The following is a 15,059-nucleotide window of genomic DNA, read 5'->3' as shown; positions in this document are numbered from 1 at the left end:
GGGGGGGAGGGAGAGGGAGCAGAGGGAAAGAGAAAAAAAGCAGCACCCAAGACTTAAATTTTGATACAAATCCTTCTGTTCTGATCTCCTACCCAGCCTTCAAATCATCTGTTACACTACATCTGACCTGACCTCTCCTGTTAACTAACCTCCTAATCTCTCATTACCTGTCCCTCTCTCTTTTGATCCTCACAGTTCTACTTGCTTCTCTTTTGACTCATTTCCTTCTGGATCTATTTTCCCTTCTGCTCATCACCTGTGTGCAACTCAGAAAAGAATTGAGTCTCCCTACTTTCTGCCCCTTTCCCACATCCCTACAGCCATGATGAGCAACTGCAAGAAAGTCGTGCTTAGTTTAGTCTCAGTATCCTGATCACACTCAACACAAATGGGATTTTAAGAAGATGTATTTAATAAAAATTCCAGCAGTCTCTACTGAGAACATGAAGCTAAGATTTTCAAATGTCTGTAACTTAGACAGCTTGGTTGTTTTTCTCATAGTATAATAAAAGCTGCATTCTACCAAAAGCTCTTTTCCTGTTAGTATCCAAGGCTTCCCAACAAAACAGAGCAGGATGAGGATTTCTCAATGAAATACATTAACAGCAAAAACAACAACAAAGTCCTTTCTACCAATCCTGCTAAAAAAACAATGTCTCCTTATTTTGTTCTAAGAAACAGACTGAAGATTTTATCTGAAGATCTACAAACAACTCAGCTACTGATTGGCACCAGTATAAAGATCTTCAATTAGATACTACATTAAATTTATATGAAAAAAGTCCCTACAATGGAAAATGTTATGCAGCCTTAATAACAGAGTAATCTGTCAGCTACAACTCTAATAAGCCTTCATTTCAACCAAAATGGAGAAGAATGGAAAATGTTCCCATTTTTATGCTATTAAAATGCACACAAGTTGTGCTTTTCACAGGATTTACATTTCCTTCATTAAAGTCTGTACAGAAGGGATACTACTACTCTATGCCTACACACTTTGAAAGAATTAAACACAACCTCCAAAGTGACATTAACATTGCTCCACTGTCAAATGAGTCATCTTTTTCAGCAAGTAATTTAATAGTGAGATTAAACATTGAGAGATTATCATCTTTTAAAAACAGTGTACTTTAAATTCATTCCTAAGAAATTAAATAAAATAATTAGTGTTATCTGGATTTCTGAGGTTTGTGTGTAACAAGATCTCATCCCAAATTGTAAATGTCCATTACATAATTTGAGTTCCAAGTTCACTTTTCAAAATGAAAAAGTCTGCTAGGTGTCTAAAATAAGTAAATATTTGGAAAAGATTTTTCCATATTTCTATTTGAAACTGTCAGTCGATGCAAGGTATGATTTTTATATGATTCGTGTGAACAAATGTCTGTTTTACTTACAGCACTTGCCAAAACGTTTAATGTATATAAGCAACTCCATGTGTCAGCAAACCAGAAGAAATTGCTATAAGCAAGGTGCCAAGACAAACTCAGCAACAGTTTCTTTTCTAAAATCTTGAAATATTTATTTTCCTACAGCACCCACATGTGTGCATGAAAATAATTAACAGGTAAAGACACAAAGAAATCTGCACATGACAAGTTATGAAAACTATCTATTTTACTTTCACTCTTCACATACAAGGCTTAGCCAACCTATTCTATAGTTATATAGCAAGGAACTTTTGCTTTGCATTTAACACTTCACTTCTGTTCTCAGATTTTAAGAAATCCAATAGATCATGCAGCTGTTCTAATATTTACATCTTACACTCTTAAATATTACCATTTTATGGATCTTTATGATTTTGTTATGATTTAGAATCCAAATTAGGTAACAGTTATGCATATTACTTATTTCAATATATCGTTTTGTTCTATAAAACTATCCAGCAAAACCACTCAGATGACGTTAGCCATGTTGAGTCAGCTGAAGAGTAAAACTGACAAAAATGCACAGTTCAAAGATCTGAGGTCAACAGAAGTCATTGTAATATGGTGTTTCCTTTTTCCACTGGCTTCAGCAAAAGGTCATAAAACATGCACTGAGATGACTTATTCTTGTGGTTTCACTGTAGATAGGTTCCATCTTGTTTTAACATCACTTTGAACACTTACTGCCTCTGAAACACTTTAGGCCATACACTGATAAAATCCATCAACATTTACTGCAGACAGCTATGCACCTTGTGCTCTTCTACTCAGAAAGCACTATAGACTTTCAAAGGACAACTGCAGATGAGCTACATCTGTCTTGTAGAACATAGTTCAAGTAGTACTGCTCTAGGGAGAGCAAAAAATAAGTGATCAACTGAAACAGTTCCTTCAACTGTTGCACACAAAATATAAGTTCTATCACTGCTGAAAGACACAGACTTTAACCTACCACTGTCATCCAAATGCTTGACTTGCTATTAATGTTTGAACATGTGCTGCCTTGAAAGTAACTTTCTGGTTCGGTGGTTTTAGGTGGTTTTTTGGTTGTTGAGTTGATGGATTTATTTTAAATTTGTTTTGTGGGGGGGTTTTTAATGGTTTACTTGGTTGAAATTATGGCACTTTATCTATATCGAGCTCTGGTAGATCCTAGATACCCCCCAGTTATCTGTGTTTCTGTGGGTCTTCCCCTCCTGAATGGCAGACCACATCAAATAAGCTGACTGGAGAAAGGCAGAGGTTCAAAACGCACCGAAGAATGTTTATACAAAACTGCCAAAACATCTGCAATAGCCCAAGCATTACATTTACATAGAAGTTTACCCAATAAAGAGAACCAGTTCCTTGAAACCAAGTAACACAGACAAATATATACCCTCAAACAATGATTAATAATTAACTGACTTTGTAACATGATGTAAAAATTTTGAACTCCATAGTTTCTTCATGTTTCTAGTTTTATCCTTGTGGAAAAAAATGCTTGAAAATGTATTGCTACAAGTTTCCCTAGACTTTCATTTTGGCACCTAATAGCTCAAGGTGGTTTACACAAGTATTCAAAAAAAATGCTTGAAAGTACAGTGTCTCAGATTTTACTTTTTATGATTGGCAAGCTTTATAGTATTTTGATTCAAAAGCTAGTAAAATGTCTCAGACAATAAATCGAAATAACCGCTATTCAAGCATTACCTGAGTGTATTCATACTTAATCTTTAAGTAAGATTAAGCATTAGGAAGACAGAAGACACATGGCAGACTACATTGGTCCTTTAAATACTGAACATTCAGGGCAAATGTAAAAACTGAAAGACCCAATCTAAACCCTACTAAGATGCTCTCTTCTACATACAATGATTAAGCAAGTATTACAACACACCTTATCATGAAATGAATCTCATTTGTTCTAATGAAGGCAACGTAGGTTATTATACTTGGTAACTAAAGGAAACAATTACAGTAATACAGATACACATTTTTCCACAGTGAAACCCACAAAATGTTATCACAATTTCAAACAACAAACCACTGCAGTTCAGAAAAATCTTTTAAACTTACTGTGTTAGTTGAATCCTCTTGTAAAATTCTATCGTATAACTGGATAGCATCATCATACCTGTTCAAAGAAATAATTTGTATTAATTATGCTAAAACAGAAACTCCTGACTTTCTGACTGACCTTGCAACAGTTAATAACCTTCCTGCATTTTTATACCAAATATATTTAAGCAAACTATATTAATACAAAATATCAAGTGAGTGCTAATATGAATAGCAGTATTTTATGTCACCAAGTGAAAAAATTACACAGTAATTGCTTCATGAAATACTGTTTCAGCAGCAACTAACATATTTCACACTGAATTTTTCATTTTTGTATGTTCTCTCTTTTTGTATACCCAATAGTTCCAATCATCATATCCCAAATCTCCCTTCCACCTCTCCCAAGAAACAGAAACCCCAAAATTTGAAAGACCATTCAAAATAATGATTTTTCACTTCACTGTTGTAATTTAAAACTTCATGTAAGTTTCTTCTGTTTTTATAAAAGTATAAGCAGCTGCATACAGTAAACTGGGGGGATTTACACAAGAGCCCACCCCTAGACTATACCATAAATGAAAGAAGATGTTTTCCACCATCACAACATAGGTTTTATTAATTAATTCTGCTATTTGAAGTATGCTCAAAAAAGGTTATTCCAGCTGCTATAAATGCTTTAAACCTTCTGGGAAACAGATCTGTATGTTCAGCCAGCTGTGTACATGACCCAAACTGGACAAATGAAATAATTCAATTCAAAACACATTTGACTACACAGCTGTTATGCTATCACCACATAACTAGAGCATACTTTGTGTCTTCATGTATAGTTTGACACATAGTTTTTCAGAGGTATTGCTGACTGATTTTGATGCTACACATCCCCTTCTCATCTTGGACACCCGTTTACATACTCTCAATGTTCCCTAAGCACTGCTGACATTAACATAGCTCAGCTATCCAGTCCAGTTACCACAAGGTATGAGAACAAACATGAAATGAAGTACAAAAGCAGAAACAAGTAGAAGGTGACAGCTACAGGCTTGAGCAGATATGATGTAAAATGCTGTATTCATGTTCCCTGTTAGTTGTTACTTTATCCAATGTGTTTTCTAAGACTGAACATGATGGCCATAACCCCATTTTAGAGGGTGAAGTTCCAGAGTATTGTTCTTTTCATTAGCAAAGATCTACAGGAATGTTCTTCACTGTTTCCTCTTCCTGATGGGGAAGGAAGGATCTTATCAACACACCCAGAAGTCACTCAGAATTTAACAAGAAGCTAATTTCTTCAATTGAAAATGTGATCCCTCCAGCCTAAGTCTGCCTAGGCTTCATTTATCGTCAGTGGAGAGACACAGACTTCTCCAGGACACGGCTCAGAGCACCAGCAGATGGGTTCCTGTTCAAGACAACCCAGAGCTGAAGCCTCTTTCTCCTCTGACTTCTGGAGAAAATCTATGAAGACAAAACCTCAGCTTTTGTTCCCCTGATATTCCAATCTGAATAATCTAACCTGACAGTTCGTCAAGAATTTTTATGAGCAGTTTTGGAAAACTGGGGCTCAATCTCACTTCACTGCTAAACAACACATAATTTTTGTGCTCCAGTCATATCCCACAAAGATCTGTTCCCATGCAATAACATCTTTGATGTAATCACATTAGCCTGAACAGAATTATGATCTTTTACACTTCTGAATAGGTTTTGGGAAGGGGAGATATCTGCTGTCATTCTCTCACTGTTTTCCTATGCTACATCAAATGAAGACATAAAGAGAGCTAAGTTTAATGGAAACTGTTCATAAATGTGTATTTGATATAAAGTGAGTGTGAAACATGGAACATCTAGTTGGCCTGAGAGTGCTCCTGTGGTTGTGGAATCTAGTTATTCACTTCTTAGTCCAAGCAACGAGCATTCATTGGTGGCTCATACTGAGTAACATTTTAAAAGATAATTTTGCAAGGATGCAATGGATGAACAACATCTGCTTAATAAATACATTTTTAAAAAAGGTATTTAGGGGTTTACTTCTAAGTTCCAATTCCTTCATATAAAGATCACCCAGAAGTTCCAAATCTCACCAAATCTGTATGCAAAATGTGGCATGGAATAGATTTGCTACCATTCAAAGGCTCTGGAAGATGGAAGTACTTCTCAACACTCAAGACAAGTGCATTAGAACAGAATGTTGTTATCAAAAATATATCCAAAGGAGAAAGGGAGGCAATAAATATCAACCTCAAGCCCTGAGGTCATTTCCTCATGAAAAACTGTGAGGTTTTAAGCTGTTCATTATTTTAATAATTCCTGTTAAATTTAGTTTGTTATAACACTTCTGTAGGTCATTTTAAAAGGTTTTGCCATTCTATTCCACATGCATTTTTGAGTTGTTTCTATAGCTAACTCTATAGATTTAATCCTTCTAAAGCTCTACTCAATTTATCCACACTCAGAAAACAAGGGAAAAGAGCTACATCCTGCAGTAATTAGGAGCACAGAAGAACAACAAAGGCAAAAAAATGCTGGTACTGATTTTCACATGCTACTCTAGCTCTGTGAGATGAAACGTATACCTCTGAGACTTTGTTTAAAAAGTGCCTAGTGTTTTACTGTATAATAACTTATGCTGTGGAGTTAAGAGATCTTTTTAATCTATTAAGTATGATGGGAAACTGAAAAAATGTAACACATGCAATACATGCAAAAATGTAATAAGTGTCTAAACATTATAATATGATCATGCACATAATTATTTTCTATAAAGAAACTACACAGCATTGCTCCACTGTGTTTTCATAGTGCCTGAGATCCTTTTTAAGAAATAGCAAGCACCTTTCCTGACAGAAAGTACATGTTTTTTAAACTCCGGTTTTACCTTTCCATAGCTTCAAATCTCATTCCAGTTAATCTTTTAACTCTGTGGCTCCCAGGAAACTGACGCCTTAGCTCCTGAAGACAAAACTATACAAATAAAACCAAAAATACTATTGTGAATATAATTATCTACATGGAAGCTGGAAGAAAACAAAACAAACCAAAAAGCAGCCTTTGGATGATGATGAGTTCAATGATCTGAAATGGCACTTCTAAGTAAAAGCAAATACAAATTTTTTAAATAACCAATAACATGTACCCATAAAGAGATCTCAGAAACTGCAGCTTTGTCTGTTAGAAGACAAATTCTAAGAAAAATTTTCCATACAGGTCATTAGATAGTCAGGCCTTCTTGGAAAGAGTTATTTGTCCAGAAAATTAAACTCACCTGCTAAAACACTTCTGATACTATTAAAACTTGAAGGCTACTTAGTTGCCTCATTAGTAACACAAGACAGTAAAAAACCAAAATAAAGATGGTAAGAGCTTATGTGATAGCTCTTTAATAAATGGATTTCTTACAATGGAATAAACTATGCTAATACTATGCTCTGTATTTATTTTTAAAATAAAAATTGAAATCCAAAGAAAATGTTTGCCACTGGCCTGGGTTGAGCCTGCTGACAGAACAGGCATAGCTTCTAACTCTGAAATCAGTGAGACACCTGGGCTGGATAAAAGAAATTCATCACAGGCAGATTTCTCTGGATTAGCAAAAAAAAGTTTGGTAGAGAGATTGAGTCACAACTTCTCCAGAGCAAACTAACCATGTCATGAATGTGGCTAGATAGCACTGCAAAATTTGTAACTGACTCATTATAGTGCGGCGCAGGACAGCTCCCAGGCTCTCAAAAAGACTAGTGGTTTGAATCACATTAAAAGCTTCATACGGAATCCTCCTTTTTCAGGCATTTATTTTATACAACTCAGTTTATAAACTTGTTCTTCATACCTAGCAAAGGCCTACCTACATAATCTGTTCCATCTCATCACATCCACTGGGCAAAGGAAACAAATCAGTGAAAATTAGTTAGGTTCCCTCTCTGTCTCTGTAGATAAACAGGTTGCTAGAGCACAGCAAAGAGAAATATTCACATCTCTCCATATGCAAAAAAACAGAGAAGGAAGAGAGAAAGGAAAGAGTATTCAAAGAAGTAATTCTGAGCCTCAAGTAAGCACAGAATATTTTCATCATTATCATGTTAGTTCCCAATGAACCAAGATCTCAACAGCGCAATTTCATATAACAAGACTCAGGGTTAGTACAGAAAGTTTAATGGCACTGAGTGATGTATGGGTGAACTGCTGCTACTCTGGACAAAAAACTGTCATGAAAAACTACATGTACTTAGCAGCATGTTACATAACTGAACACATGTTCTTAAGAGACAGGAAAATTTACATAAAACGACAGAAAAGTAGTTTCATTCCAGCTTTTACAATCCAAACAACCTTCTAGATTTTAAAAAGAACTTTTGCAGACATTAAATCCACCTGTGGCTCAGTGATCTGGGAATCCCAAAGGTCAGTGATTTTCAGTATAAAAACATACACTGATTTTCTCCACTAAAATTTTTAAATGGCAAAAATTGTAACATTTGCACTAATACTAAATTCCACAATCTACAGATGGACTTTTACACCTAGAAGAACCCCACCAACAATATAAAAAAAGCTGATGAAGTCACACTGAAGTGCAGGAGTACTACAAGACCAGAACTGTTCACACTAGGTCTGATTACACAAGCATTCAACCGAATACATCACTCACAAGGGTAAAAAAACCTGTAGATTAAGACATCATGTCACAACAAAGTGACATGAAAAGTTGTGAGAGTCATGAACAACTCACTGCAACTCTTTTGAAAAAAGTACATGAATAAACTACACCAGCCATATCTTCAAAATGTTCTGCACTCAGCAGCACTCAATGTTCTCTTTTTAAATTTAACCTGTAATCCCCATAATCATTTGTGCTACTGAGGAATGGCTCTGCACTATGTCAATAATCTACTTTCTAGATTGTCTCAGAAACTCAGCAGTTACAATGGCAAATCTCATCTGTATGTGAAACTTTAATTTGCAGTTAATTTGCTTGCTGACTTTTTAATCACACAGGTTTTAATTTTAAAGGTCTAACAAAGGCAAAGAAATATAAACCCGGACTTCAGCATGTAAAACACTGGTAGTATAACTGCCTGCCAACAGTCGGTGACTTCACTAAAACACGCACATGAAAGAACTGGCTGATTGCAGTAAGGTCATGCGTTACCCACAGTCATTTTGTGCAGGACAGAGAGGACAACAGTAATAGAAAGAGGAAAGAAAAAGAAAAAACAAAAGTCAGAATAATGGCTCTGAAAACCACCTCAGACTCCTTATTTGGAGCAGATGAGTCCTATCCCCCTAAGCAATATGCATCACAGCTATCAAAAGCTCACTGCTAAAAACAGAAGTTCCAAAGCTGTTTGTCTACCTTGGGGCTACAACTGCAGCAAAAAGCCAAAACTTGCTGTTGTTTGAACTAACTACTTCTTTATTATAAAACAATCGGATTAAAAAAAAAACAAAAAACAACCAAAAAAACCACCACCAAACCAAAAAAAACAATTAAGTTTCCCTCTAAGCTTTTAACCTCCTTTCTGAGCCGCTTATAAAATGTTGCACTCCCTCATCTCAAGCAATATTCCTTAGAGGGCACAGAAACTGAAATTTAAAATCCCTGCCAGGGTTAGCAAAAATAAATAGTGTTTCAGAACTGATCTTTCAACACTGGCTCCCTCAACAATTTTGTGAAAGTCTGCCTAAAAAGACCCTGAAAATAAAGACCAAAACTTGTTTTAGATATAAATCATAACACAGAAATATACTTATTCAAACAGTAAATCTATTTGGTTTTGTTTAAACAGACAGCTATACTACAACAGCATTTTCTTCTGAGGAACAAAAGAAAGGGAAGTTCAGTGGGTTCATGACAAGTTCAGCGTGTTGTGCTGTATTTTCCAGTGTACTCCATTTTACCATATACTTATGGGATGCAAGATAAACTTGTCTAGTTCTGCCAACGTTCAAATTGCCCTTCTCCCAACTACATCCTCTAGTCTGACCCCTTGTATATCACAGACCATTAAGTTTCACCCAGATGACATCATATGAAGCTCAAAGATTTTATGGGGTATTTTGCCATCTGACAGAGAACAAGGCACTGAAAGAGTAATCCCCATGAAAGACCTGAACTCCTGAAAATATCTTTTTTCTCAGAATAAATTCAAGCTTGCTGGCTTTCAGGGCATAAAACAAGCTCACGTTTTTTTCCCAGGGTTTTGTGAAGGAGGGATGAAAAGATCATAAAAATTTGCCTGCAAAACACACTTTTGCCTTCTTCAGTTGCTGCCTTTAGAGGATTAGCTAAACTTCGATGGGGTTTTTGTTTGTTTCAGTGCTTTTTCATTTTTAACCTACTGAACAGGTGTTACAGTTCTAAATAAACTCATCTAAATTGTTATTTGTATAATTCAAATAAATTTGCATACAAATTGACTAAACCCAACTATCCATTAAAAATATTTTTATCAAGAATCACTGAATAATTTGTATTGCAAGGGGCCTTTTGAGGTTACCTGCTCCAAATCCCCACTCAAAACAGAGCCAGCTACCAAGTCAGTGCAGGGCCATGTCCCAATCCATTTCTGAGCATTTCCAAAGCAGATTCCATACCTTCTCTGTGCCACTTGTTCCAAATGTTCACTAACCTCACTGTTAAAATTTTTTTCCTAATACCTAATTAGAATTTCCTTTGTTGCAGCTTAGGTCTCTCACATTGTATGTCTTTTGTTGCACATCTACAAAAATCTGTCTTCACCTTCTTTATACCTTCCCATTAGTACAAAAATAGCAATAAAAACCCTTCTCAGCTTTCTCAAGACTTAGTAAACCCAGACCCAGACCCACCTCCCAGCCTTTCCTTATACATTATGCATCCAGCTCCTTATTCATCTTGAAGACTTGCTCCAACATGTCAATGACTTTATTTGATGATAGACAACATGACATATAATATGACAGGACATTTTACCTCAAAATGTTCAAAAAACCAATATAATTTGAGAGGTTTTCAATAAACACACAGTCTCTGTAAAATATGGCAACTTCAATATTATTCTTGACATTTAGCCCACACCAGAGTAGCTGTAAATATTTTCATGGCTATTGGAAGAGACATGATCTGTCTAAACAAAAGTTACACATTAGAGAAGGTGGGTGGAGGCAGTTTCTTCCCAGCAGTGTATTTCTCGATAGATATTCTACAAGTCCTAGCTATGGAGTTCAGAATATCCTATAACTGTCCAAAGAACTATCTGGAAGAGACACCCAGGAAGAAAATTTAAGGTTTAAGGGAAAAGTCAGCTTGAAAACTTACCAATGCCAAATCATCTCGACTGCAGTCCAGGGCAGCAATCATCACCTGTTCATATATTATCCAAACTGGACACAAAAGAGACATTAAATGTAGATTTTTTTTATATATATATATATAATGGGAAACACCTACAATGTAAATAAGATTAATGAATTGTCCATATATTTTTTTCCCTTCTACTCCTGTGGATCAGTACTGAAACAGGGCCATTTTAAAAAACTGCTGGAATTAATTAAAAATGCATTTAAGCAATTTTATTGCTTTTAGTAACAAAGTAGCTTTTGACATCTTGAAAGGCTAAAAAGCTCTAATTCTCTCCTCTTCCTAACAGAAGACTGCAGCTATTATAAGCAGATCCCCATTAGGACTTGCTCTCTGATCAAACCTGGGGAACAGCCACTTGGACTAGAAAGAAAACAAATTCCCCTTAACTGTTTCATTGCCGAAAGTCCTACAAATGTTGCCTTCTTCCTGGAGTTAACAATTTCTCTAAATCACTGACAGATCACATTATTTCCGTTCTAGGCCTACCAAGTTCTTCAACATAAAGAACTTAAAAATGTAGCTACACAAGCTGCACAAAAGGGAGGTTATGGTAAAGTGGAACATGTAACGCAAATATTAGAAGTACTAAGTGTTTTGAACTAATGTAAATACAATCAGGTGCAACTCAGTTATTTCACAGAACTGAAACAGAAGCAATGTCTTCCAAAATAAAATTATAAAATAAATCCAAACAAATAAAATAACAAAGGCCCCATTAAAAAGTTTCTAAAATATGAATTTCCACTAGTTATTAAAGAAAATATTATTTCTTTCTAAGTACAAAAGAGAAACAGGCATTAACTTGCCTGTAACCCCTCTTCCCCACTGGAACTATCTGTAAGACATATATTCTATTTTATTATATAATGTGTAAATTTTTCCATGAATGTAAAAATACATAAGTACAGGCAAAATACAGATAATATATACCCATGATAAAAATTATGTATTTTTTCAAAAAAGTTCTAAACACAATAATAAGGTACTTTTGTAGTTTGTGAAATGGCTCTCCTCACTCGATCAAACCTCTAGTTTGATACTCTAACCCTAGCACAGGTTAGTGTCAGGTATTAAGGCAAAAGAACATTTGTAAGAGAACCAAGTAACCAGTCCAGAGGGATGTGGTTTTTTAAATCTGTATTAGGGCTTTCCTGTTCAAGCTTAAAAAACCCAACAAAAGAAGCCAAAGGTCTTATTCCTCTACTCTGAAGTCCAACTCTATAGCTTTGAACTACTGATTGTCTATAAGAAAATCTCAAATTTTCATTAAAATTATGATGTGGATAATAGTAGCCTAACCCCCTAGACTGAATTCTCAGTAAGTTATTTTTAAAAACTCTAATAATGGTAATTTTTTTCCCCCAATTACACTGGGTGTCTTCTGCCTGAGAAGGCAGGTTACAGAGATACCCAGATAATCTACCCCATTGCATTCATTATTTTCCCTTCTATATGCATTCTGAAATCAGCCAACATAGTATCCAGATATTGAAAACACATGAAGCAACAAGACTAACATCCATAACATCCAACTCATTCACCTTCCATGGCTGCTACCCAAGAAAGAATTCTAGGTCTACTGTAGGTGTTTGGGTTTTTGTTGGTGGGTTTTGTTTGTTTGCTTTTAAAATTGTATACAGTTGCCATGCTGATACTTTTTTTAAAAAAATAAACAGAATGCAAATATGCAAACAGATTCCAGATACTTTTATGGACTGGCGAAGAACCTCAGGAACATTGCAGCTAATTTATCTAACGAATCCTGAATGTCATGTTTATGAAAGAATAAAATACCTGTATTTTGAAAAGAAGGACAAACTCAACACTGACAAGAAAGGAATGTCTGAGCCTGTATTACCGAGAGCTGTGTTTCAGAAAAGCATCAGTAAGATCTGAGAGGATTATCAAGCTCCTCAACAACTTCTTACTTAAATACAATTCTCATAAATTACTAGTAACATGGTAAGAAGAAAGTAAAATCAGGGTTAATTCTCCAAGTTCTACTACAGCAGAGGGAACCTCCCACAACTCTCTTACAGGTGGGTGTATTAAGACTACTCATGCAGTCTGAAAACAAGCCTATTTTTCACAGTGCAAGACCCCCTCACAGTGCAGTATCTTCTTCAGGCACTGATTCTCCAAACACTCTTCACGACTTACTGCTACGCACAGAGGTGTCTTCAATACATGGTACTTCGGGTATATTATCCATGTATTTATACCCACAAAAGTACAACATTTGTAGTGGCCAAGTTCCTTACAACAGAAAGAACTCCAGAGCAGAACTACAGCTTGGAGGGTGCAAGTCAGAACCAGAGAAAAGCATCAATATAAAACAAATTTCACCTGCCAAACCCCAAACCCAGCATCAAAAGATTCCTCACCTGACAAGAAAAAGAGGCAAAGTGTCTTTCTGAAATGACTATATGGATTTTAATACCTGGAACACTGTATGAAGTTAGGTATTTGAAATTAAAGTTTACTTACTAAAGCTGAACAAAGTTAATCCTATGGAATAATGTAACTTTTATTTGTAAATATAATGCACTACTGTGGTTGCTAAAATCCACTTCTGACTATACAACAGCAGTTAATAAAATGGAGTAACTACATGAGTAATGCATTAAAGAATGTCTGTGCTAAATCACCTGAATTATAAAAAAGGGAAAAAGAAGAAAGAAAAATGAGCATTAAAATAAAAACCTGTGTGAGATTAATATGCAAACCTATACAATCTTGATAGCACTTTGTTATACTTCATTTTATTTTTATAATTTGCTTTATTTTATGCTTACAGTAAAGAGTTCTACTGTACTGTGCATGTTTCTAAACAATTCTCTTTTAGTGAGAAAGTTATATCCAAGCTTCTGTCTACTGAAATTAGTGTAAAATAGTTAAAATCCCCTGAAAATAGTAATTTAATGGATAAATGGACAGTAGAAGCCTAGATTTACCGTCAACTGTAATATCACAAATTAAATGTTATAATAAAACCAGCCTTAATATTAATTCCTGTAGTATGTATGACTCGATTAAGGAATAGCCTTCTCTGTTGTAAAAATATACTTTTCTATTTTTGCCGCAATGTTGAAGAACACAGAATCACTCAAATGACAGCTAGATATTTTCACTGAGTTTTCACATAATGGTCTAACTACTAATATAGCAAACTAACAGTTCTATTAGGTAATTTTTCCATCTGTTTTCCGCTGCAGCCCATATTTGGGAAAGAAATGAATCTAGGAATTCTGGAAGCCTATTACACTAAGAAAGTAATACATATTTCATCAACATCAGCAGATACAGAAGGCAACACAGACATATAAAACAGAGGTTGAAAAGAAAAAAACAAAAACAGACAATGGAAGTTCTAAAAATAATTACTGTTTACTTACTATCATCTCCAAGTTTAGATGCATATTCATTAATTAACTCTTCTCCAACATCCACTATCTGTTCACTGTTTCGGTAGTTTTCTTCCCTCCATTTCCTCATTTTATCACGCATATCTGGGGGCAAAGAGGAGTTAAAAAAGAAAAAAAATATTAAGGTTTCCAGATAGTAAAGGAATTTTATTTCTGGAAAATATGAAGAATTAGTTTAGAGACCAACAGATCTAAAAATGTGACTTCTACTAACATAAGAGAACTCCTAGAGAACAGATAGGTGTACTAGACCTCTGAAACCATATCACACAAACCATGCTCTCATTCAGTTGATTCGGCTTCTAAGTTTACCCACTCTCAGGTTAGTAACATATGCAGTAAAAAAGCCCTTATACCTGCTCACATTTGTCATTGCAAGCAAAATGCTGTGAACTTTCACTCTGAAAAGAATCTACACGATCCTATGGAAAGAAGCTGCTAAAAAGGTAGACATGGAAGCGAAGGCTTTCTATACCAGAGAAGTGTCCAAAGGTATAAAAATTATCACTATCTAGGTAAGACAGAAAAGATGGTTTATTTTAGCGTTAGGATTTTTGTTTCAAGAGTACATTTACTATGGATCAGATCTCCAAGAAAGCAGGCATACTCATGAAGTCAGCTAGAGAGCACTACCTAGCCTAGGTTTTATTTATCCTCTGGATCAGGAAAATGCTAAGAATGTGATTTTATATATAGTTAAATGGTTGTAGACACATCGTGGTCCCTGGAAATTCAAAGTTAGACAGCAAGAATGTGAGAGAACACAAACATTCACAAAAGCTGACAAGTTAAAACACATAAAAATAAATAAGCTGTCTG

General features: G+C 35.3%; 1 protein-coding gene across 2 annotated transcripts in view; it reads right to left on the bottom strand.

Moving 5' to 3' along the window:
• The window catches only part of EMC2 (ER membrane protein complex subunit 2), a 40,425-nt gene extending 26,070 nt beyond the window's left edge, over positions 1 to 14,355 (bottom strand). Inside the window, exons 1-4 of one of the 2 annotated variants that reach the window (XM_026842094.1) lie at positions 14,211 to 14,355; positions 10,771 to 10,835; positions 6,352 to 6,437; positions 3,489 to 3,546 (exon numbers count right to left, since the gene is read on the bottom strand). In XM_026842094.1, the coding sequence (XP_026697895.1) occupies positions 3,489 to 3,546; positions 6,352 to 6,437; positions 10,771 to 10,835; positions 14,211 to 14,322 (321 nt within the window). In that variant the 5' untranslated portion in view covers positions 14,323 to 14,355. The remainder of the gene's footprint in view (positions 1 to 3,488; positions 3,547 to 6,351; positions 6,438 to 10,770; positions 10,836 to 14,210) is intronic. The other variant, XM_026842095.1, reaches the window with a different exon arrangement.
• Between the last annotated feature and the right edge of the window lie 704 nt (positions 14,356 to 15,059).

Source organism: Athene cunicularia, assembly GCF_003259725.1.
Source record: "Athene cunicularia isolate RWA chromosome 2 unlocalized genomic scaffold, athCun1 chr2_part1, whole genome shotgun sequence".
Classification (NCBI taxonomy): Eukaryota; Metazoa; Chordata; class Aves; order Strigiformes; family Strigidae; genus Athene; species Athene cunicularia.
This window is presented reverse-complemented; position numbering and strand designations above follow the sequence as displayed.